The 27,046-nt window shown below is 32.9% G+C and overlaps 1 protein-coding gene across 1 annotated transcript in view; it reads left to right on the top strand.

The window, feature by feature from the left end:
• BOLL (boule homolog, RNA binding protein) overlaps window positions 1-27,046 on the top strand; it is a 54,520-nt gene that overhangs the window by 6,077 nt on the left and 21,397 nt on the right. The window contains exons 3-10 of the mRNA XM_060151374.1: window positions 433-524; window positions 2,589-2,643; window positions 3,890-3,965; window positions 7,479-7,606; window positions 13,608-13,679; window positions 18,121-18,168; window positions 18,964-19,092; window positions 24,433-24,531. Of these exons, the coding sequence (XP_060007357.1) occupies window positions 433-524; window positions 2,589-2,643; window positions 3,890-3,965; window positions 7,479-7,606; window positions 13,608-13,679; window positions 18,121-18,168; window positions 18,964-19,092; window positions 24,433-24,531 (699 nt within the window). The remainder of the gene's footprint in view (window positions 1-432; window positions 525-2,588; window positions 2,644-3,889; window positions 3,966-7,478; window positions 7,607-13,607; window positions 13,680-18,120; window positions 18,169-18,963; window positions 19,093-24,432; window positions 24,532-27,046) is intronic.

Here is a 27,046-nt window from a genome sequence, read left to right on the forward strand (position 1 = left end):
ACTGGTATAGGCCAGCATAACCTAGTTCCACTGCTATGACTGTGGGCCTCTCTGAACCACAAGAACCAATAGTAGTATGCCCTTAGTATAGTTATAGCCATGCCTAGTACATTTTATTAAAAACTGGCTAACTAGAGAACAAGAATTCCTTTAAATAGTGAGCTTTCTTTGTAGTTTTTTAAAAATTCAGCTTAAAATAGTTTATTGCAGTGTAATATTTTATGACATAGTATTAACAACTCTGCATAAAGCAAAGTATTCATATTGATTTTAATAACCTAGTGGTTTCATGCACTGTTTTTATGATGAGAGGCATTCTTACATCCATATTGTTATTTATGTTACCTTTTGTGTCTCCAAACCAAGCATAGGAGTTGTTTCATCTTTTATCAATTAAAATGGTTTTTGTGTGTTTTCTTTTTATACCATTAGACAAATGAAAATGATTTAAGAAAATTTTTTTCCCAGTATGGGTCTGTAAAAGAAGTGAAGATTGTAAATGACAGAGCTGGAGTGCCCAAAGGGTTAGTATCACTATGGATAGTACATGGAATTGACAATTGTATTTTTATTGGATTACTAGGTTTTGTATACTAATTTACTTTGGTTCCATTTTTTAAAAGAGAGTTTCATGCCTTCTTCTTTCCTCCTACCTTTTGATTTCAGTGTGTGTGTGTTTGTGTATTTTGGAGGAATAGTGACACTATAATATTCCTTAATCTATTGGAAAGTTATTCTTGCAAAGGCTGAGGGACCATTCATTGTTCGGTAATAAGCACTTAATGTCAAGTAGCTCTTGTCCAGTAGCCAAGGCACCAGAAGCTAAAGGAATCTGATATTTTTGGAATTGTATACCTGCTTTAGACTAGAGAGAACTTTACCTGAAAAAGGCTGACACAAAAGAGCGTCCATAGGTTGTGCCTCAAAGACCTAATTAGGGGACTAATCTGAGAAATATAACTCTTAATGAGAATGATTTTTAATTGCCAAATCAAGGAGAATGAAAATTAAGGGAAAAAAGCAGTAGGATTTGTCTAGAACTGTCTAGTGCCCTTAGAGCTGTTTCAGTGGATTGGTATATTCAAAAGCCAAATACCAGAGAAGAAAACGGTAGTTTGCATAGGGTACTCGCTTAAGAAGTTTGACTGCAAAGTTAAAGAAATGGATGAAGGATTATGTTTGTTTTCTTGAAAAAAAGACAATATATACATACTTATAGGCATAAAAGAAGGGACCAATAAGGTGGAGGGAAAATTATATTAGTGGGAAACTACATGTAAGTATGACAGGTGGACACTTTGGAAGAGATGAGATCCTGCAGAGGTTATTTTTAAACAAATGAGATATTTCCTGAGACTGACAATCAATATTAGGATGAAGTGAGATTGTACCTCTTTTACTTGGCTTAATAGAATTTGTAATATACATTTTTTAATCATTGAAAAACACACATAGAAATGTAGGCTGTATTTTATGCTTTTTCCACTGGGTGGTATATGTGTTCTACCAAAAAAAAAAAAAAAACTAATAATAACGTAAAAATATTTCTTTAGCCGTTGTTTAATGTTTGGGCAAATAGAAAAAAAGAAATTCCTTTGTTGAAAAAGAAAATTCATATATAATACAGCAATTATGAATTGAAGAAACAGTAAATGTTTACTAATTACACAATACATAATTATATAATAGTAATTATGAATTGAGGAAAATAATAGTTTAGCACTACAAAGAAGAGTTTCCTTAAGTTATACAAATAGAGGTTACATTTTCGGGGGATATACTTTTTATTTCTTTCATTCCTTTTTTTCTACCTATTTTGGCTTTTTGGACATGGCATACATTGTGTATTTGTGTCTTGATCATGATTTATACTCTGAAGGTAACAAGTATATATGAAAAAGCATATATAAAGTCTGGGTTGTACATATTTTTAATTGATTTTATTTGGGAAATATACTAATAGTTGCATTATCAGTTTATATATGCTGATAATAGTAAATAATATGTTTGTATACTCATTTACCCACATAAAAAATTTTATTATGTTGAAACTTTTAAATTTTTAAAGGTTTTTTTCTACTTTGATTTCTATTTAAACCAAACTTCTATCATTTTAAAAGGATATTAGTGCTCTGGACTGAAATTTATTGCATTCCAATTTGTAAACCAGAATACAAATCTCGCATGCTTTCCTGCCTTACTTACAGCTCAGGTCTGAAACTGTTTCAAGATCCCCAGGGTTTTTTTTTTCTTTTAGGCCCCTCCCTTTAAGAGGAGGTGACAGTGTTAAGCTGTGAATGATTCTCCTAAGTTTTGCATACTGGTGCACCAAGGAAAAATGTTCACTCCTACCATGGCCCATTCTTTCTTTTTTGTTTTTTTTCTTTTTCTGGCTGCTTCTTGAGGCTTGTGGGATGTTCCCCAACCAGGGATCGAACCCATGCCCCCTGCATTGGGAATGCAGAGGCTTAACCGCTGGACTGCCAGGGAAGTCCCCCGCAATGGCCCATTCTTAAAAAAAAAAAAAAATTTAATCTTAATATATTCCAATGTAATGTTCTAAGAGAATAATTAATGCATTTATTTAGGTATGGCTTTGTCACTTTTGAAACACAAGAAGATGCACAAAAAATTTTACAAGAGGTAAGATATTTTGGTATATTTAACTTAATTTTTAGAACTTCTTTCTCTGAAACTAATCCTTTAAGGTATTAATTTAATAATAGTAGGGTTCCAGTACAATGATTGATTGCTAAAAAAAAAAAAAAAAAATTTTATCTTCTTTGCATCTTAAGATTGACATTGGTCTCCAAAAAAATGAATTAAAAAAAAAAGATTAAAGAGAAATTTTATCTACAGAAAAACAAATTCCAAATAATTATGTAAGTATGGTTGTGAAGTTTGTATATAATTTTTCACTTTATTTACTTAAACTAAGAATTTAAGGATGTATCTTTCCTGAAGTGTTAATAGCACTTTGAATTCCTAAAAAACACTACAAATGTAGATTCCTAGAGTGAGGTTATCTGAGATTATTTCCCTCCTCTGAAAAACTTTATATAAACTAAGAGCACTCATAGAAAAAGTCTATAGCCTGCAGTTCAATATATAATAACTTTAAATTTGGCAACTGTAACATTTAAATTTTTTAGGAAAACATTTTATTTAAATTGTATTTAAGTCATATGCAGTCGATTCTCATTATTTGCAGTGGTGTGTTCTATAAAATCACCACGAACACTGAATTAGCAAATATTGAAGTGCTGCACCTAGAAGAATACAGGGCTAGGGTCCCACAAGCTTCTGCTCACAATATTTTCATCAGCCGATCAATATGTAACTTTGTCTTATGTGTGCTTCTGTTTAAAGATATTATATTTAATTTATATTTTTGATTCATTAACACTGAACTCGTGGCCAACAGCACTATAACTCATGCCTGAATTAAACCCAGCTAGCACATATTTTTCTCCATTAAGTCACATGACAGTCTTCTTGCACTTAGGAACACTAGCAAGCACTTCAGCACTACACTTGAGGGCCATTTTAAATAGCAAAAATACCAACATAAGTCACAAAAATGTGAAAAACATGACACTAAATAGAACATGAAAAGGACAATTGTTTACAGTATAAAAGATGGAAAAAGAAAACAGTATCACCCTGTTTGACCTTAGCTGGGACCACGTGTGTAAGGAGACTCAAATTTTTCACCTCTCTGCTCACACACACTAATAACTAGTAAATTGTCAGATGAGGAATTAGGGCCAGAGCACTGGAACCAAGATTTACACCCAGATCTATTTAAATCCAAAGACTTTGCCCTTTCCACTATGCCTTGCCACTTTCAAAGAATGATAATAAAATAATTTATTTTTTCTTATTTTAGGCTGAAAAACTTAATTACAAGGACAAGAAACTGAACATTGGTCCAGCAATAAGAAAACAACAAGTAGGGATCCCTCGTATGTATTGAGAACTAATGTATTTTTCAGTATTTTTGCATGGTTCTTTTTTGAAATATTAGAGTTTTAATAGAACTTCATTAAAATATCAGCTTTCTTTCATTTAATAAAGTAAATTTAGTGAAGTTGGTGGTCAAATGAATATTTCTTACCACAAATTAAAATATATTAGTTTGCAGGGTAGGGGGGACTAGGCAAAATTTATATAAATAATGGTGTTTAACTATATTCCATATAGTTACATCTTTAAAGGAAAAATCTTTTATGATAAAAATATAGTTTAAAATTACAAAAGAAATTAAAAGTAGTTAATTACTATTTAGAAAATTTTCTAATTAACAAAGTAATTTAAAATTAGAGTAAAATTACAGAAAGTGAAAATATAGAACAAATATCAGAAACTCTGGTTGTATGGTACATACTGTAACCCAACCACATGTATCATAACAGAGGAAACAATCCCTAAAGCTTTAGGAACTGGCTAAGTTAGATGCCTTCCTCAAATTTTGGTAATGCTTTCGACTCTACTCTTTTTTTCCTCACTCTTCCCATTTATTAAGTTAGACATCTTTACAGTTAACTTTTACCTATAATATTTATTAAAATCTCCAACAGAATCTTTGGCTAGAAGGAGAAACTTCGCATAAAATTTGTAACTCAATTTTTTATTCTTCCTTAGCTGTGTCCTAGTGTCTACTGGGATGTTTAAAACATTAGGTGGATATTGTACATCTGTTAACAAATTAATAGATTGTGCTCATTTGGACTGTTCTGTTTTTGACTTAGAAGTTAACAGATATCAAGTTTAATTTTGACTTAGTATTTGTTAATTCAGAAGATAACTGAAATGTCCTTAGTAAGTTGATACTCCAAAATGGAATGCAGTAAATATGGCAGAACGCTGAATATTTTCAGACTACTATTGTTAGATGCAAGAGTTAAGCTATAACATGTAATAGCAGTTCTTTAGCCCATTATCACCATCAGTAGGAACAACTAGTAATGTTCATATTATGACCCACAAGTTGCTAAAAATAGAACATAAATCAGCAGTATGCTGAATGCTTTCAAACAGATGTATAGTTATTTAAGAACTATTCAGCGCAAGGGTCAGTGTTATGGGTTTTCATTTATTTCATTTAATCTTTACAGCAATCTGTGAGGTATTATTAGTTCTATTTTTGTAAATAGAAAATTCAGCTTATAAAGGTAAAGTCATTGTTTTAGAAACATTTCTGCTGAAATAATCTTAAATGTAGGGGAGAGTTAATCTGGTCATGTTGTGGGTCTTAACCCAATGGCACCATACCAGAATTATAAATTTTCTTTAAATTCTTTAATTTTCTTTAAACTGTCTTTAAAGTCTCATGGTTTATATAAAACTTCATGTGCAATTTGGATTCTGTTCTATAACACTGTATTGTTTATTAAAATGTTTCCTAAAAATAATTGTTTGAATAAGACTGATTCTGTAAGAAGATCACCATGTTCAGCCTGTGCCTTTTCATGTTTCCTGACATAACCATGCTAGGCCCAAATTTGAGAAGTATGGGGTTAAATAACTTAACCAAATGGTAGCATTAGCCTTCAAATCCAGGACAGTTTGACTCCAAAGCTATTTTTACTTGTCTACAAAGAAAGGATAAGTATTAAAGATATATTTACAAAATATAAGGGATTCTTATCTCATTTTTTTTCAAATCTATCACTTCTTTTCCATCTCCATTGCCAATATTCTAGACCCAGCTACCCACTTTTCTTGCCTTAATTTCTAGAAAAGCCTCCTAACTGGTCTCTCTGAATCCAGTCATGCTACCTTCCAACCTATCACACACAAGGCAGCCAGAGTGATCTTTCAGAAGTGCACATCTTATCATGTTATTCTCTGCTTATTTTGAGCTGTCCTTCTCTTTTCTTTCCATGCTTTAGCCATCTAGTCTTCCCTCAGTTTCAGAACATAACCATATTCCTGATATACTATTTTCTTTACCTAGAGTGATCTTTGCCATCCCATTCGTTCTTTAAAGCTCAGCCCAAAACAAATGTCATTTCCTCACAGATGCTACATATATACATATATATATATATATATTTGAAATGTTCACCATTGTACCCTATACTACCTCTTCATGTCTTTATCAAAATTGTATTTAATTAATTGTATAATTAGCTAATGACTATCTTCCTTACCAGAACCTAACTTCTATGAAGATAGAGGCCATGGCATGCTCATTTTTTTCTTTTTTCTTTTTGGCTGTATCACTAGGGCCTAGTTCAATGCCTTGTAATAGTAAACACTCAAAATTTATTTATTTAACAGATAAACCTGTGGTTCCTTGATGATCTTTGGAGGGAAATTCATGGACCTTCTGAATTACGTGCAAAATTTTGTTTGAATATATGTATTTTTGAGAAAAGTGTCTGTGGCTTTCATCAGATTCTCAAAAGCATTGGATTAAGAACCACTAAAATATGCTATAACAATACTAGATAAAATGTGGTGAAAATATAAAAGCTGAGAAGTAGTACTGCTATTTAGAGTGGCAGGCCAGTGCTGCTTACAGTGTGGTTTGCAGCCACCAACAGTTCACTTGGAATCTGTCAAAATGCAGTTCCTCAGGCCCTATCTCAGGCCTCCTGAATCAAAATCTCTTGAAAGAACTGGAATTTGTATTTTAATAAGCTGTCTAGGTTATTATAATGAATTTTAAATTTTGAGAAGCACTAGTATAGTGGAAGGAGGATTGCCAGTTCAGTAATTTATATAACCTGTTGGTCAAGTACTTAAATCTAACTTGGCATATAAAATTTTTAAAGTCTTTTTTTTTAATTTGGGGGGGAGGAGTATATATAACTTTCACCTAGGAAAAGAGATGAGGACCCAAAATTAGCAACATAAAGGTCTGTGGTCATGTTTGTAATAGCAGCAGTTGTAGCAAAGGGAGACTAGAGAATAAAATATAGTCATAGCATGAGTGAGTGCTTGCTGATAGTAGATCCAAAGAATTTGTAAGGTGGAACAAGTGTCTTGAGGAAAGTAGAATTTTGTCTAATTTCACTGCCTCCATTTTCTTTGGCCTTTTACAAATAGACAGTCTTACTAAGATCTTAGGAACTTCACTACAGTGTCTATAGTCTTCAGGAAACTCTAAATTGTATGTAATTTATATTTGTAATAATAATGACTTTGCTGATAATAATCTCAATTGTTAAGTTTTGTGTTTCATTATACTAGTATTAAAATCTGAATTGGTGAATTTTTAGTATTCCTTATTAAACTTGTTTCTTTTTCTTTCATTTACCTTAAGCTAATGAAAGCTCTAAGGTAGTGAGTTTGAAAATATATATTTCAAATATACTTTAACATATGGAATTTTTTAAAGAACTTATAACATTCAATTTTTACTGTAACTATATATATGTGTTAAGATAAACATCTTCCATTGTTCAGAAATTACATTTTTAAATGTCAAACTGAACATTTCAATTATTACTATTTACACTTTGTTTTAGGTCCCAGTGTAATGCCAGCTGCTGGAACAATGTATCTAACAACTTCAACTGGATATCCTTACACTTATCATAATGGTGTTGCTTATTTTCATACTCCAGAGGTAGCTTCTGTCCCACCACCTTGGCCTGTAAGTAATTTCATTTTAGAAGGGTTTCCATCTATTACTATTAAATTTTTTATTTCTGAAATATTTCAACCACAGACAATTACAAATAATAAGAGCCATGTAGCTACCACTCAAATTTAATAGAGGTTAACATTTTACCATATTTACTTAAGTTCTTTTAATAGGGGGAATAAAATATGACAAATTCAAGTAAACTCTCCTTGCCCCAATTATCTTACCCTCTTTTCCTCCTTAGAGGTTAACCAGAGTATCTTTTCTTTCCATTTTATATGTTTTTACTACAAATGTAGAGATTGTTAAACAATAGATACATAGTATTGCTTTAGGCGGTTTTTAAACACTATATAAATAATCTGGTTTTCCTAGTCAACATTATGTTTTTGAGATTAAACCATGTTGATCCTAGCATATCTAGTTCATTTATTTAAATTTTTTATAATATTCCATTGTATGAGTGTATATTCCCTATTGATGGACATTGTAAGTTTTTTCCTACAATCAAGACTACATTGAGGAAACTATACTCAATATTTTGTAATAACCTATAAAGGAAAAATTCAGAAAAAACAGTTATATATATATGCATAACTGAATCACTTTGCTGTACACCTGGAACTAACACAACATTGTAAATCAACTATACGTCAATAAAAAAATTTAGTAAGATGAAGTATTTTCAATGCAGTTTTGATATTGCATGTACTCTTTTTAAATTGCTTGTGATTTTTTAAAATTTAACCATCGAGGTCCTATTTTTTATTCTAGTCAATTTGCATGACAATGTAGAATCAAAACTTCATCATTTTATATATAAATTTTATACGGTATTATTTAATCTTTTTCATTCTTTCTGAGTTTAAAAGTTTTATAACTGAATCAATTAATTTTTTCATTTTACTTCATCACTTAAAATTTTGCCCCACTAGGGATCTGATAACTACTCAGATTTACTTTCTGCTAGTTATTCCATGATTTCATTTTACTTTATACTTAAGTCTTTAATCCGTTTGGAGCTTTCTTGGGGTACATTCTATGGTCATATTCCACAAGTTCAGAGAATCACGTGTGGAGTTTTGTTTTGTTTTTTTTCTGAACAAAAATGGGCAGAAGACCTAAATAGACATTTCTCCAAAGAAGACATACAGATGGCCAAGAAGCACATGAAAGCTGCTCAACATCACTAATTATTAGAGAAATGCAAATCAAAAGTACAATGAGGTATCTATCACCTCACACCAGTTAGAATGGGCATCATCAGAAAATCTACAAACAACAAATGCTGGAGAGGGTGTGGAGAAAACGGAACCCTCTTGCACTGTTGGTGGGAATGTAAATTGATACGGCCACTATGGAGAACAATATGGAGGTTCCTTAAAAAAACTAAAAATAAAATTACCAAATGATCCAGCAATCCCACTACTGGGAATATACCCAGAGAAAACCATAATTCAAAAAGACACATGCACCCCAATGTTCCTTGCAGCACTATTTACAATAGACAGGTCATGGAAGCAACCTAAATGCCCATCAACCGACAAATGGATAAAGAAGATGTCGTACATATATACAATGGAATATTACTCAGCCATAAAAAGGAACGAAATTGAGTCATTTATTGAGACGTGGATGGATCTAGAGACTGTCATACAGAGTGAAGTAAGTCAGAAAGAGAAAAACAAATATTGTATATTAACGCATGTATGTGGAACCTAGAAAAATGGTACAGATGAACCGGTTTGCAGGGCAGAAGTTGAGACACAGACGTACAGAACAAACATATGGACATCAAGGGGGGAAAGCCACGGGGGGGTGGGGATGGTGGTGTGCTGAATTGGGCAATTGGGATTGACATGTATACACTGATGTGTATAAAATTGATGACTAATAAGAAAGTGCTGTATAAAAAAATAAAATTCAAAAATTTTTTTTAAAAAATGGGCAGAACCAACCCCTACTGATCTACATTTAGTAGGTCTGAGAGTGAAGAATATATATGTATGAATATAATTCTATAAATATAATTAATATATTGTTTATGATTATAATATATTGAATATACAAATATAATAAATACAATTATTTATTATAATACATTACCCCACTTAGAAAAGTTGCAAGTTGCATAACAGTAAATAAATAATAAACAGTATAAAATTTTTTTAAGCAGACTAAATTGAACATCTAGATTTTGTATGTATTGTGTGAGAGTTTGTCTAGGACAGTAATCTTCAAAGTTTTTTGCTTATATAGCCTCTAAAATTTTTTTGAAAAATTATGAATACTCTCATTTTTAAGTTGAAATCTAAAATTTACCATAATTTTAAATAATTTAGACATTATATATTGTAGGTTTGCTTTAGATATATATTTTATAAAAGTCTGTAGCTATAGATTTCATTTAAGACTGGAAAATGTCCTACATGTAGTGATGGATGTTAACTAGACTCATTGTGGTTATCATTTCATTCTTTATATATGTATATAGTCATTATGTTATGCGCCTGAAACTAGGATAATGTTGTATGTCAAATATCTCGCAATAAAAAAAAGGAAAAAAAAACGGAAAATGCCTGCTCTATAATTCAGTTAACAAAACTAGTCAACCAAATAAAATTAACCAATCAAATAAAACTTACTCTCTATTAGAAAATTCTGACTCTATTTTTTTTTCTGACTCTATTTTTAAGTTCAAATAAATGAATTAATATGTATCCCTGTGACCATCTTGTAATTTATTTTGTTCCCTGGATATGAAATAAGGTACCATCTTCCCCTTAATATTTCTTATACAAACTCTTTTTGCTTTGCTCTTTCCTCTTTCTGAAGGGCATTGCCTTTTTGAATTGTCTGTTTGTTTGATGCTCTGTTAATGTTTACATTCCAGAACAAAGCATTATAGCAAGATCCAGAATGAGTGAGAGTGTGCCTTTCATAGTGAAGGGGAAAAGTGTTGTAAAAGGGGAGTTTTGAAAAGAAGAATCCATTGTACACAGATACATTCACAGACAGATCAAATCAGAAAGGAGACCATATGAAATATCTGAAAATTAATACTCTTAAACCTATTCATGCTCATGCACCACTGGAAGATTTTTGTTTTCTCTGACATTGGTCTAGGCTATGACATACGTGTACAAGTAGAATTTCACCTTTATAGACTATACACATCTTTGACTAAATGTTCCCAGATATCTTTCTAAAGTGTACCAGTATAAAGGTTAGATAACAGTTTATGAGAGCTTCAATTTCTCCATAATCTGCCAGTCCTTTAATTTACTAGATTTTTGTATTTTTGCCAATATTATTATGAAATGGTATCTTGTTTTACCTTTCATTTGCCTAGTCAGTGGTAAGATTAAACACATTTTCATATATTTATTTGCCATTTCAGTTTCTTCTATGAGCTGCCTCTTCATTTGTTTTGCCCATTTTTTCTGTTGGGATTGTTATCTTTTTCTTGAGTTCATTATATGAGTTCTATGGGTTGTAAATATGTTTTAATTTGTGGCTTGTCCATTAACTTTATGGTATTTTTTGTGATATACAAGTTTTTCGTTTTAATGTTGATAGATGTATTAATGTTTTATGGTTTCAGCTTTTAGTATTTTTTAAAAAAATACTATGCTGTTGCTGTTTTTCACATCTAGATTTTAAATCTGCAGTTTACATATTGACTAATCCATCCTCTTCCACTGTTTTGAAATGAATCCTCTGTCAAATGCTGAGTTTCTGTGTGTGGAGTCTCTTTCTGGGCTCTCTGTTATGTTCCATTGGTGTATTTGTTTGCCCTGCCCAATTCTGTTTTAATTCCTGTTGCTTTATAATAAGTCTTAAAATCTGATAGGGCCATAGTCTTACTCGGTTCTTTAAGAGTCCCTCATCTATCCTTAAGTCTTTGCTTTTATAAATATAAATTTCATAATTCAGCTTGTTCAGCTCTGTGAAAAGCCTTAGTTTTTGTTAGAATTGCATTAAATATGTAGATTAACTTGGGACATTTAGGCATAATACTGAATTTTCCCATTCATAAACATGATTTAGAGTTTCCATCCATCAATAAAATTTTCTTTCTCTGTAAAAAATGTTTGGCATATCTTTTGTTTGATTTATTCTTAGGTACTCTGTCGTTCTTGTTGCTTTTATGAATGGTGTATTTTTTTAATCACACTTCCTAATAGATTGTGACTGGTGTGTAGTAATGCTTTTGATTTGTAAATGTTGATCTTTTATCAGTAACCCTGCCAAACTCTCATATAGGCAATCATTTAGGACTCAGAATACTTCTGTTTCTTTCTGCTCTTCTGTTTCTCATTTTTTCTCATCAAGTTATTGACTGGCAATGTCTCTGCTACAGTATTTATATGACACTTCTTCTTAAAAGAAGAAATAAGTTCAGTAACTCACTATTAAGCTTTATATGAGTATCTTCCAAAACCTACATATATATGTTAAGATACTCTTAACCTTAACCAAGGTTTCTCCACCTCAGCACTATTGACATTTTGGGCCAGATAACTGATTCTTTTTTGTGGGAGACTGTGCTGTACATTGCAGGGTTTTTAGCAGTATCCTAGCCTCCCTACATTTATGAAAACCAAAATATTACCAAATGTTTCCTGGGGGGGGGTGGCAGAGTCACACCTGGTTGAGAATTATTGCCCGAAGTCAATTAAGGAAGTTACTTTTTATTCTGTTTACTAAGAGTTTTTATCATGAAAGGGTATTGAATTTTAACAATGCAATTTCTGCATCTGCTTAGATTATCATTTTTTCCTCCTTTAATCTATTAATATAAATTACATTATTATTTTCTAATGTTAATCTGTGGTACAATTTTATTAGCACATGATAGTCTGAAAATTATGCAAAACTATGATACTTTTCTTCAGTTTTGGGGGGAGGGGTGAACATTAAAACAAAACAATGCAAATTAGATCCCATGTTAGAAACTAAATTTTAATTGCTATCATTAAAGCCTATTTTACCTATATTGTAATACAATTTGCCTGTTTTTCTAATGATCTGATTTTAAATAACCTATTTTGGGACTTCCCTGGTGGCACAGTGGTTAAGAATCCGCCTGCCGATGCAGGGGACAGGGGTTCAAGCCCTGGTCTGGGAAGATACCACATGCCGCGGAGTATCTAAGCCCGTGCGCCACAACTACTGACCCCACGTGCCACACCTACTGAGGCCCACGTGCCTACAGCCCATGCTCCGCAACAAAGAGAAGCCACTGTAATGAGAAGCCCGCTCACCTCAGTGAAGAGTGGCCCCTGCTGGCCTCAACTAGAGAAAGCCCATGTGCAACAACGAAGACCCAACGCAGCCAAAAATAAATTTTTTAAATAATAATAATAAATAAATAAATAACCTATTTTGGGGTTTACTCCATTTGAATAATCAAGTGTTGCATGTACTTTTTTAAGACGTAATAAATCACCTGTAAATTTATTGGATGACTATCTCATTTAAATATCAAAATGATAAAATAGAATTTAACAAATTCTTCAATAAATAATGTATTTGCTTTAATTGAATGTATAACAAAGGAATAGGATGTTGATTATTCATAAATAGTGGGAAATTAGTGGCAAAACCAGATATGATTATTCATTCAGCTCTAAATGCTATGTAAACATTATCTACTGCTGGTCTCCACAATGGAAATAGGCAGTGTCACCTTAAGTCTAGCTGCCATTTTTCCTCTAAACATTCTCTTAGAACTATATTTTCATAATATTTGGACTAAAAGCAACTTTTCTGGTGGTTGTTTTAGCATTACTATGGAAATGAAACCACATGGAAGTAGAAATACTGTGATAATTTCAATAGACTTAAAGTGGAGTTGTAATAATATCAATAAGAGGTGGAAAAATGACATTTCCAATCATAAGCCATAAGTTGACTGGGTTTAGGTAACAATGTGAGATAAATTTCATTATAAACTATTTTAAAGAATCTTGCCTAAAATAATTTTTCTTTTTCTTTCCTCTTATAGTCACGTTCTATATCTAGTTCCACTGTGATGGTAGCTCAGCCCGTTTATCAGCAACCTGCAAATCACTACCAGGTAAACATTAAATTACAATGAAGATCTTCTTTGATACTTTCAGTCCTTTTTTGAGTAAGTTTCATTTTAATCTTTCTCATGCAAATACTCTCGTAATTAAAAAGAGGTAGTTAAGCCTTGATAACAGTGGCATTCTTCTTTTTTGATGAGGGATCTAAACAATGTCATACAAGAAGATGGACTGTTTACTTCCTTTTATCAAATGTAATGAGGTCAGTTTTGCTCCCCTGGTTAGCATAGAAATAATTCCCAAAGTAAGATAAAGATGTTGGACCACAAGCTGATATTTGTTTAATGCTACTGTGACCATTATGTCAGTTTAATAAGTATATATTAGAATAAGTAATAGATTATGGTTTATATTATGACAGCCCCTTTTAGTTAACCAACACTCTTCATTAATTCTTGTGGGAGACTGAGGGTAAGTGAACTCTAATGCCAGACCATTTTGGTGTTTTGTAGATAAAGTGTAATTGGAACACAGCCATATTTGTTTACATATTGTCTGTGGCTGCTTTTGTGCTGCAGTGGCAGAGTTGAGTAGTTGCAACAGAGATATACGGCCTGCAAAGCTTAAAATATTTACCCTCTGGCCCTTTACAGAAAATGTTTGCCAACTTCTTGTCTGTAGCATTCACAAATAATATCGCATTCCTTTATACCTTTGAACTAGTGGAAGAGACTTTATTTCTGGGGGGGGGTTCATTTTAGACTTTTAAAATAGACCCACATGAAATGTTACGGTTACTGGAATTATTTTTAGTGTTAGACTAGGTTTTGGGGAGGTCACTTATTTTTAAATTCTGTTACTATGCTAAATATAAAATTATCTAAAGTGTTTCATTCACTTAGTAAAAATGAAAGTAACTTAATGGCATTTATTTAAAGTATATATGTAGGGACTTCCCTGGTGGTGCAGTGGTTGAGAATCTGCCTGCCAATTCAGGGGATATGGGTTCGATCCCTGGTCTGGGAACATTCCACATGCCGCATAGCAACTAAGCCCAAGTGCCACAACTACTGAGCCTGTGCTCCAGAGCCCATGCACCACAACTACTGAGCCTGCGTGCTGCAACTACTGAAGCCTGCACACCTAGAGCCTGTGCTCTGCAACCAGAAGAGTCACCGCAATGAGAAGCCCGCGCACTGCAATGAAGAGTAGCCCCCGCTTGCCGCAACGAGAGAAAACCCGGGTGCAGCAACAAAGGCCCAACGCAGCCAAAATTAAAAATAAATAAAGTATATATGTTGTGTGACTATTCCTAATTCAAACTTTTGAGAGGCCTCAAAGACAACATTAAGTACCAGGCCATTTAACATGATAAGCCAAAAGTTGTGAAACCAGTTTTGGGACCCTTAGCTTATTGCCCATCTGGAGCATGTGAAAGGATGAGGTTAAAAAGGGAGATTGGTAATGAGGGCTTTTTAACAAGAGAGTTGTTAGAGTGCTATGGCATTTCCCATTCTCCTCAACCAAGTGAAGGTGACTTCAGAGAATGACTAAGAGAGTTTAATATTTGTCCCCTGAAATTTGTGAGACAGTATCACTTAGGCGTGACCTCTCCTTAAAAAAAGGCCTGAAGAAGAAGCTAGAGTGGTCTATGGAGGCAGAGCCAGAAGAGAAGCGCTACGGTAGGAATGTGCTGCACGTCTCACAGCAAGCAAAGGTTTATGTTTCCCAAGAGCAAGATACGAACCTCACAGAAGAGACTCTTTCCAAAAAACTTTAAGGTGACCCCAGGAGAGAAAAATATCTGTGTGAAGTAGAGTCCTAGAATCAAGGTCTAGATTTGCAGTCAGAAGTTCTCAGCAGGGAGATCACCAAAGGAACAAAGTACCTAACCAGAGTGTCAGCATTTGCAATCTGCCACACACCAAACAGTGATCTATCCTAATTTTTATCCAGGGGCAAGGAAAAACAGCTCAACACAGTGGTTTTTATTTGTTTGTTTGTTTTACCCTTTTCAGTTTATTTTTGTTGAAATATAGTTGATTTACAATATTATATTAGCTTCAGGTGTACAACATAGTGAGTCAAATTTTTTATAGATTATACTCCATTTATAGTTATTATAAAATATTGGCTATATTCCCTGTACTGTACAATATATCCTTATAGCTTATTTATTTTATACATAGTAGTTAGTACCTTTTAACCCCCTACCTTTATTTTGCCCCTCCCCCTGTCCCTCTCACCACTGGTAACCACTAGCTTCAACACAATGCTTTTAAAGTGCCAGGGATGAGAAAGACTAAAGTTGCTTTCTTTCTGCTTGCACCTTGTGGAGACCAGCTCCTCCTTCATTAATTGATTACATATATACATACATGACATAGATGTATTCTGAATAGAACTCTGATACAATTTAATTTTATACTTTGGCTCTGGTTTTCCACTTGACACAAATTTTAAAATTGGAAGTATATTACCTAGATATACTCGGGAAAGATTTTTGTACCAATTTGTAACATAGTATTTTGCAATGTAAGAAATAATTTCACTTCACATATTTCTTTACAGTTATATATTTATTCATCATCATTCTGCCCTAAAAATTGCCACTCTGATAATATCTTCCCTTGGTCTTTCTTTCTACAAATTCTGAGATTGATAGTTTTATCAATTTTTGTTAGTCAATATAAAATAGATAAATAGTGAGAACCTGCTGTATAGCACAGGGAACTCTGCTTCACTTCACTGTACAGGAGAAACTAACACAATATTGTAAAACAACTATACCCCAATAAAAATTTTAAAAATTTACAAAAAAATAATAAATAAGCAGCATCCTTTAGCAAGCAAAACAGAAATTTTTGTTAGTCAAATCAGATAATGCCTGGTTCAATCAGTATTTATCTCCTTTGTATTTCTTACTTCATAAGTAGATAGTGATTTTATTTATCTAACAAATCTACATATATGTCATTTTATTTCAGATTTTTTATTAAAATATTTTCTTAAGAGATTATACATTATCCTGCCTTTTTTAATATGGTATACAGAACATAGACCTCACGTTATCTTGGTCATCATTATAACACAGTGATGTAATCCATTAGAAATTGATGTGGTCAGCATGAAATTAACAGTTTAGATGGTAGATTCATGGTATCTTCTTTTTTCTGTTTTTTTACTTTAATAATTAAAAAAAGCCTTTTTAAATGTGGAGAATAAGTTAAAAGTAAAACATTTATTATTAAGGAATAATACAACTAATTTAAGAAATAGTAAGTCTATGTTCTATATTATCATCTTACAATAAGTACCTTAAGTAATTTGACCCTCTTTTTTTTAAATAACAGCTTTATTTAGATATAATTCACATACCATACAATTTATCGTTTCAAAGTGTACAACAGAGTGGTTTTTACTAAATTCACAGAACTATGCAACCATACCACCAAAAAAAAAAGCTTACCCATTTGTAGGCATTCCCCTTACCCCTCCTCCCAGTCCTAGGCAACCAGTAATATACTTTCTGTCTTTATAGATTTGCCTGTTCTGGACATTATTTGGATATATACCGCATTTTGTGTATCCGTCTTACGTTGATGGACATTTGGGTTGTTTCCACTTTTCAGCTCTTACAAATAATGCTGCTATGAACATTCATGTACAAATTTTTGTGTGGACATATGTTTTCATTTCTCTAAGGTCTTATACCTAGGAGTAGAATTGCTGAGTCATATGGTATCTCTGTGTTTAACCTTTTAAGGAAGTGTCATACTTTCCAAAGGCTGCACCATTTTACACTCCCACCAGCAGTTTATGAGGGTTCTAATTTCTCCACATCCTTGCCAACACTTATTATCTACCTTTTTGATTATAGCCCTCCTTGTGTATGTGAAGTGATATCACAGTGTAGTTTTGATTTCCACAGCCCAAGGCTAATGATGTTGAATATCTTTTATATGCTTATTGGCCATTTTTGTATATCTTCTTTGAGAAAATGTCTATTCATATCCTTTACCAGTTTTTATATTGGGTTACTTACCTTTAACTATTGAGTTATAAGGGTTCTTTGTATATTGTAGATACAAGTTTCTTATCAGATTCTTATAATCTTATAAGTTTCTTATAATTTGTAAATATTTTCTCCAATATTGTGGGTTTATTTTCACCTCCTTGATGGTGTCTTCTGAAGCACAAAAGTTTTTCAGGTTGATGAAATCCAGTTTATCCTTTTTTTCTTTTGTTGCTTGTGCTTTTGAGGTCATAATTTTTTTAATTACCTGGTTCAAAGTCACAAAGATTTGCACCTATGTTTTCTTATAAGAGTTTTATAGTTTTAGCTTTTACATTTAGATCTTTGTTCCATTTTGAGTTAATTTTTGTATATGGTTTGAGGTGTAGGGGTCCAGCTTCATACTATCGCATGTTGATATTCAGTTTTAACCCTTGTTTATAATGTGGGTGGGTGTTTTTTTTTTTTCATTTTAGGCCCCTGCACAGTGTCTACCAGGTCAGTGGCAGTGGGGTGTTCCTCAGGTAAATGTTAATTTTTTTCCTTGTTTTTGTGAAGACTGCCTGAATATTTAAGTCAGGAGAACTAGATTTGAGACCTTCCTCTTGTATTTATTAACTGTGATACCTTTGGCAATTCATTTAATCACTTTATTTCTCAGCTTCCTCATTTGCAAAGTGGAAGTAATGATACTATATTGTTGAAAGTTTTCTCACATGATTTTTGTGATGGTCAAATAAGATCATTTAAGTGAAAGCATTTTATAAATAAGTGAGCGCTATGTAAACTGAAATGAACATTTACTTCTTTTTACTATTAGTATTATTAGAAAATTTAGCATTTTTATAGCTTTACTTCAGATTTTGCTTGTTTTATTTATGCTCCTAAATAAGTATTCCATCTCCCAACTTTTGATAACAAATAGTGTACCATCAAAAAGATTGTTTAATGATACGTCCCACTTCCATGGGAAGTCGGAAAGCCGAGAATAGACGTTTATGACAATTTAAATACTATAGGTTATATTATTACAACCTTTAATTGTGATCTTAATGATTATCTTAATTTATATATAAGGTTCTAAAGTGCTAAGAAATTTTAGTACTTGTAAGTGATAAAGTTATTAATAACATCTACACAATTGGAATTTATAACAACCCAGAGTTCCTGGTTTGTTGCTAAGATACTTCTGTTCTGTCCCTGAAAAACAACTTTAGGAAAATGTGAAACCAATATTTCTCTTGTGTGTTGGGTAAGTCATTTGGTTTAATTGAAATAACCAATCCGATTTTAATTAGAAGTATGGTTTTGTGTTTTAGTCTCCTGCCTCTTCTGCTCCATTCTTACACCTGCAACCTTCTGAGGTTATTTATCAACCAGTGGAAATTGCACAGGATGGTGGATATGTTCCTCCTCCGCTGTCTCTGATTGAAGCTTCAGTTCCAGAGGTATGTGTTAGTCTCAAAGTAAGTTATCTATAACCACTTCCTCTTAACACTTATTTATTTTTCTTTTCTAAAGATATTTATTCAAGACCCTCATTGAGGTTGAACATCTTATGTTTTCTTTGATTTATTCACATCTCTTCCCCTTTTTTATATCTAAGAATGCTTCATCTTAGACTTCTTCACTAACTAATGCTGAACCATTTCTCAAATCTGTTCACTCTACTAGGCTATTCCCTGACTCAGTCCCCTTGAAAGAGTAAGATAAATGCTTCTCCTTCTGGTTTGCCTGTCAATCTGTATTGTTACTAACAGTCTGTCAATTAAAAGTGTATAAAAATGAAGTCAAAGAAGAAAATAATCTTTAAAAAATTCTTCCTTCAAAAATGTAAATCAAATTTATTTTATAACTGTAAACTGTAAATATTATCTTCCATGTGTTTAAATTATATTTGCAAACCATTACTAATAACCTCATCATCTATATGCCAGAAACTGTACATGGTATGTTTTAAATATGTTGTGAAAGATTGGGTACCTATTGGGTATCTATTAATACCCACGTCCCAATTTGAGTGTATTTTTGTAATTATTATTACAATTACTTTATAATTATTATTATTATTGCTAAGGTTTATAACATAATTTTTCTGGAACAATAATTTCCACAATTTTGGATCTTAATGTTTACTATCAATACTTTTACTATGATTTCTCCATTCTTCATCTCACCCTCCATTTATCACTTGGTTGACTGAATCTGCAAGCAGTCTTTGTTAAAGAAGGCTTATATGTGCTATATACTCTCTGAGTTTGTACATCCTTGTTTGTTCAACATGTTTGTTGTCTATAAGTCTGAAAGAAATTAAGACTAGCTATAAAATAGCTGCATCATACTTGTATAAGTTTGCTAAGGCTGCTGGAACAAAGTACATGAACTGGATGGCTTAAACAATAGAAATGTATTTTCTCACAGTTCTGGAGCCTAGAAGTCCAAAATCAAGGTGTTGGAAGAATTGGTTCCATCTGAGGACTGTGAGGGAAGACTCTATTCCACGCCTTTCTTCTTGGCTTGTAGATGACCACTGTCTCCCTGTGTCTTCACATTATCTTTCCTGTTTCTAGGTCCAAGTTTCCCATTTTTATAAGGATACCAGTCATACTGTATTAGTTTCCACCCTAATAACCATACTTTAATTTGCTCACCTCTGTAAAGACCCTTTCTCCAAATAAGGTCATACTCTGACATACTGGGGGTTAGGACTTCAACACATAAGTTTTAAGAGAACACAATTCAACCCATAACAACACTTTTTTCTCTTAGAACTTCTAGTCTACTGTTTTCTGATGTTCAGTATAGCTGTAAAGAAGTTTGAAACCAGCCTGACTTTACCCCTTATACGTAATTTGCTTTTTCTTCCTGCGTGCCTGAAAAGTCTGTCTTAACTTGAAATCACTTCACGAGGATATGTCTTGGAATTTATCAGTCTTTATAATATTTTTCCTGGGACACAGTTTGCTCCTTTGATTCTCAGGCTAGTTTTTATTCGTTTCTTTTTTCCTGTTAGAACTTTGAAAAAAAAATTTTTATGCCAGTGTGTTTCTTCTTCTTCAGGAACACCATTTATGTATATGTTAGATCTCTTTTTTGTCTTTCATATCTGTCATCTCTGAGATAATTTATCATAGTAGTTTTTAATGTTGTTTTATATGCTTTTTCAAGACAATTATGACTATATTTTTCATTGTGTTTAGTCTACTTTTTATTATGACTAATGAAGATTTCATCTCTATTTTATTTTTATCTTTTTTATCCCAAACTCTGATGCTTTGCTTACATCATTGCCTGTAAATGTTGTCTGTTGGCTTAAAATCTTTTTGGAGCTCTTTATAGAGATCATGTTATTATAATTTCTTTAAGAGCTAAAGAATTATATTTATCTGAACTTTTCTACTATTTTCTGGAGTGATTTCTCATCTTTTTCTTTTTTTCCCCCTTTTTGCTTTTCCCTTGATGGAGTTGGAGAGGATGAGAAGAGTCTTAGGTTGCTTCCTTTTCCTTCATATCTTTACACGTCTTTAAATGATGCCAGCTATTTTTTGAAATACAGGGTAGGAGAAGCATGCTGTTATCTTAAACAGCCTACCACCAAGTCTGCTTATGTCTCCTGCTTGAGATGCTCTTCCCTCAGTTTTTAGCATTCTGGAGATCATTTGGCTCCTGGCAAAGTCTCTTTTTTTGTAGATTTTCTGTATGGGAGTGTAATAATTGTTACTTCACTTTCCACTTGCACCCTGCTTCACCTCCAGCAATGTTCCTCAGCTATAATGCAAGGTAGTAGACCACAAAATAGTGAAAACCTAATTTCTCCTTCAATTCTGCCTCCCCTGCTATTAAGTAAAATTGGATCTCTGTGAAGATCTTTCCTCCTTCTGCCTTGGCCTGACACACCCCTACACTTGAGACTCTAAAGAATCTTTGAATAGGCCTTTCAGAACATTTACCTTCAGGGAAATTATAACCTTCCTCAGGCTTCAGAATTCTCCCTTATATTGGTCCAAATTGCATAGCATTTGGCAGACATTCTACATTGTGATTCAGGATCGTGGACACTTCCTTGTTTACTTGATGATGGCATTTTAAAAATCTATCTTTTGTTCTTTTTGTTGTTTTCTGGTTTTCAAGGAGGGGAACAGTGAGGTAAGAATGCTTTTACATTAGGTTTTTAGCCACAATCTACTTTGGCACTGAATCATATTCTTAATTCCTGACATCAGGTAACTTAGCAGGTTATATTTCACTATATAGTGGACTCTAATAAGACTTTTCTGGAAATATTGCTTCTATTAGCTTATAACTTATACCATTAATTTTATGATATTTCCATACAAAATGATATAAGCATATTTTTATTTTAATATTGTTTCTGGTAGAAGATATAAGTCTAATATATAACTTAATAAATAGGGTGGGGTGGTTTATATTTTAAGTGTTTTTTCCCTAAAATTAAAAAACATAGGGCTTGTTCTTATGAGTTTGATAGTTAGATTCCCTAAAATATAAAAATGAATTAACATTATTTCTCACTTATTTCAGTAGCTATTTCCCCCTTCACTCTTAGAATATAGTGCCTTCTACTTTGCAAAGTAAATAGAAACTACTTTGTGGAAACCAACTCAGCTTCCAGTCCCCAACATACAAACTTACCTGACTCATAACCCATCCTTAGCTTCTTATATTTTTTTAGTAACCTTTCTCTTCCAAGGTTATTTGTGCCTCTTTGCTCTGGATACTATAACTTCCCTCTTCCTCAGGGACCTCATTCCACTATTATCCTTCTTTTCTCATGTATTTTAAGACATTTTCTCTCCATTGGTTCATAGCTTCACCACTTACTAGTGTGTTTCTTTGAGTAATCACTTAACTCTTCACAGGGTTGGTTTTGTAATATCCACATTAATAACATAAAGACATCCGGAAAATCTATTTTGCAAGATTGATGCAAAGATTAGAGTTGTTGTATACAGAAAGTTCTTTGTATAGTGCCTAGCACCTGGTAGGAGATAATTACTATCCTTTGACACACCCCCACCAATGCCTTAATTCTCTTCTACCTTTCAAAGCTAAGCTTGAAAAATTACTCTACATCTAGTATTTCCACTGCCTCACTACCCATCCTCCCCTCACCTGCTGAAGTCTACTTCATTACCTTTCCACTGAAGCTGCCTTTGATAAAGTTCCTCAGTGATTCCCTAATTGCCAAATAGTTTCCTTTCTTTTCAGTCTTTCTTGACCTGTCAGAGACATTGGACATACTCCTTGAAACTCTTCCTACCTTTGGTTTCCATGATACTGCTCTCTTCTGGCAATCCTTTTACCTCCTTTCATTTTCCTTTGTAAGCTGAATTTTTGCTCCCCGTGATTTCATATTCGATTCTACATTGTTTCACCCTACATACACACTCTGATGTTATCATCCATACTCATCTCTCTAGCCCCAGCCTCACTTCTGAATTTTAGACCTGCACTCTCCAGTACAACAATAGCCATTACCACATGAGGCTATTGAGCACTTGAAATGTGTGGCTGGTCTGAATTGAGATGTGTTGTAAGTGCAAAATACACACCAAGTTTTAATGACATAGTATGAAAAATGAATGTAAAATTTATCACTAATTTTGTAGTATGAAAAATGAATGTAAAATTTATCACTAATTTTATATTGAATACACTTTAGTATATTTTTAATATATTTATTTAAATAAAATATATTACTGGAAATTAATTTTACTTGTTTCTTTTTACTTTTCTAACATGGCTACTGGAAATTTTTCTTTCAGTTTTATTGAGATATAATTGACATACAGCACTGTGTAAGTTTAAGACGTACAGCATAATGATTTGATTCACATACATCATGAAATGATTATCACAAGTTTGGTGAACATCCATCATCTCATATAGATAGAAAATTAAAGAAATAGGAAAAAACTTGTGTGTGATGAGAACTCTTAGGATTTACTCTCAATAACTTTCCTATATAACGTACAGCAGTGTTAATTATATTTATCATGTTGTACATTACAGCCCTAGTACTTATTTACCTATAACTGGAAGTTTGTACCTTTTGACTGTCTTGATTTTAATTAACATGTAGTTCACATTATTTCTATTAGTGCTGCTTTAGAGCCACATCTACAATAGCTTTTGATTGACTGTATACCTCTACTAGAAGTCCTACAAATATCTCAACTTTTATGTGTTACAAAACTAACTTCTTCTCTTTAACCCCCTCACAATAACATAAACATCAAACTTGCTTTTCTTATATTCCATATTTCACTGAATGGTGCCACCATCTGCTGGAAAAGCCATAAATCTGCTTTTGCGTGATCTGTTCCCTGCCTGTTACTCTACTGCCTCATCTTTCAGCTGTCATTCGGTGAATAATCTTCCTTCCAGCTGTACCAAACAACCCACACAGGTCTCCCAAATGAGGTGTGCTCTTAGTTGCCTCTCTGCCTTTTCACATAGTTTTCCCACCTTCTCTCCCTAATTCTTCAAATTCAAGCATAAACTCCACTAGAAAACTTCCCCTGACCCCCTCCCCAACTTTCTAAAGCTACATCAAGTAATTCTTTTCTTTCCCATGGATCCCTATATATGTGTCATAGGACTTAGGATAATTTTGACTAGTCTGTCTCAGATAAGTCTATAAGTGAATTAAAGATAGAGAATGTGTTTCTCCATTGTGTAGCAAAATGCCTAGTAAATTGTAATGCTGAATAAATATTTTTAATTAATAAATGGAAAACAATATTTTTTTCTTTGTTTTGTTATAGCCTTATTCTGATCATGGAGTTCAAGCAACATATCACCAGGTTTATGCTCCAAGTGCCATTGCTATGCCTGCACCTGTGATGCAGCCTGAACCAATTAAAGTAAGAAGTTTGTTTGGATTTTTTTCTGTTATTCTCAGTCATATTTCAAGTTTTCCAGATTTCTCTTCTGAAAAGAAACAACTTTGGATATTTATGTCACATTTGCAATCAGAAGTACAGAATTAGTTAATTATTCCATGTGAAGGAAATACAATTCTAAACTAGCTATAATTTCTATGAATTAGTTTTGAACAACTTATAAACCACACATGGTCAAAACTTTTTATTTACTGTAGTAAAATATATATGACTTAAAATCCTCCATTTTTAAGTGTACAGCTAAGTGGTATTAATTACATCCACATTGCTGTGCAAATGTCACCACTATCTAGTTCCAAACTTTCTCATCACCCCAAATAGAAACTCTGTACCCATTAAGCAATAACTTTATATTCTTCTCTCTGCAGTCCCTGGTAACTTCTAATCTACTGTCTGTCTCTATGAATTTGCCTAGATACTTCATATACTAAGATTTTTATTATGTTAATGGCATGTAACATTTATGGGGAGATGAAAACAGTTAATGATCTACTCTTCCAGTTTGGGAATTTTGTGCTCATGCACCTTAAATCAGATCCAGGCCAGGAGTGGTAATCTAGTTAGATCCATGTGTGTATTCAATATATAAATATATTAGGGAAATGTGACTACACCTCTAAGAACCCAAACTGATTAACTATTATGATGGTACTATGAATCTTGCTTGCAGTGTACTCTTTACAGTAAAATGATGGAGGTTAGCGATTTCATACTCATATTTTTGCTTCTGACCCAGACCATATATTGGAACTCAATACCAGGACAGTCTACTTTAAGGAGCCTCCACAGTCTTTCGAATCTCCTCACCCCTTCACTGCATTCCTTCACTGCTCTTGCCACTGTACTGCAAACATGGACTAAAATCATAATTTTGACCTAATACCAAAGCCTAAAGTGTTAGTAAACGTTACTTATAGAGAGCGCATTATAGTATCAAAATCTTCTAAAACAAACTTCTCCTAATGTTAATACTTTCTCCAGATACACTTCTTTAGAAATATCTGAAATAGCTATGCCATATTAGATAATCAATTGCAGATTATATATATATTATACACACACACTTTATATATATATATAAACACAAATGATTGAAGTTGTACTTCTAAATAATTCCAATAGAGGATAGAGTGGTAGTTGGATAGGAGAAATTTCCAAAGAATATTAATGTTAAACATCCTTGATTTAAAGTTTAATTCTTCTAGTTTAAGAGTATACACTTTTCTACATTTTCTTAAATCTGTGAGTAGGTAATTCAGAAATTGTACAGAGAAACTGGTATCTTATTCTTTACCATATAAAAATTATACATATGTTGAATATAAGTCATAACAGTGGTGTGAATAGACACCTTTCTTTGTGCATATAAGCATAAAACTGGAATCAGAAATCTGCCTCTTGCTTGTCTGGAGAAATGCTGCTAAGAGGAACTTTACCCTTTCTATCCTGATACAGATCTTTGCTCTGCTGTGCCACAGGCTAAAGGCTAACAAAACCACTGACTTGTTTCTATTTGTATTTAATCTGTCTTGTTAAGGCTTATAATAATTCTGGTTTTCACATGGGATACATCCTACGGAAGATTTTGGTCCTGACAGAGTTAAGATTTCAGGACTAGGGAAGAGTTTAAGAGCTATGAACTGTGGTTAACTAGCTTACTCCAAAGCCCACGTCTCACACAACTGTAATTAGATTTCATCGAATCTGAGCTAACATGGATTATACAACACACCATTATTTTATGTATCACTATGAAAGAAGAAAAACTTGCCATCAATTGTAAATGTATACTGATTCAGAGTTTTTGAAATATGAAAAGATGTATATCTCAGAATCAATGAAGTTTGGCATGTTTTATTTTTATTCATTTATTTATATTTTTTGGCCGTGCTGTGCGGCATGTGGGAACTTAGTTCCCGGACCAGGGATCGAACCCATGCCCCCTGCATTGGAAGCACAGAATCTTAACCACTGGACCACCAGGGAAGTCCCTGTCATGTTTTATTTTTAATTTAGGTATGCAGGATTGTAGGAAGCTTGAGTTAAGGGGAGAAAAAAAAAAACACAATTCCCCTTTTGTTAGAGATGAGGGGAAACAAAGAAAATTCAATTAAATAAACCTTCAAAATCAAAACTGCAACACAGGGCTTTTGTATAGAGTTTTATATTTCCTATTTTATCTTTCAAGGTTGAAGGTTCCATGTATTTTATACTCAAATATTTTTCTTTAGGTGATTTGATGGCACTCAATAGAAAATGGTGCCCCACTCAGCAACAGAAACTCCAAAACCAATTCTATAGTTTTCTAAAACTATACAATCTTGTAGACATACTTTACTATACAAATTTTGCTGTGTGTAAAATTATCTACTTTTGTTTATAGTGCATTTGTATTATAATATAGAAATATTAATCCACAAATGTTACTAAATCAATAGGAGACGATTGTTTCCTAAAATTTATTAAAGTAGACTAA

Source organism: Lagenorhynchus albirostris, chromosome 6 (genome assembly GCF_949774975.1).
Source record: "Lagenorhynchus albirostris chromosome 6, mLagAlb1.1, whole genome shotgun sequence".
Lineage (NCBI taxonomy): Eukaryota > Metazoa > Chordata > Mammalia > Artiodactyla > Delphinidae > Lagenorhynchus > Lagenorhynchus albirostris.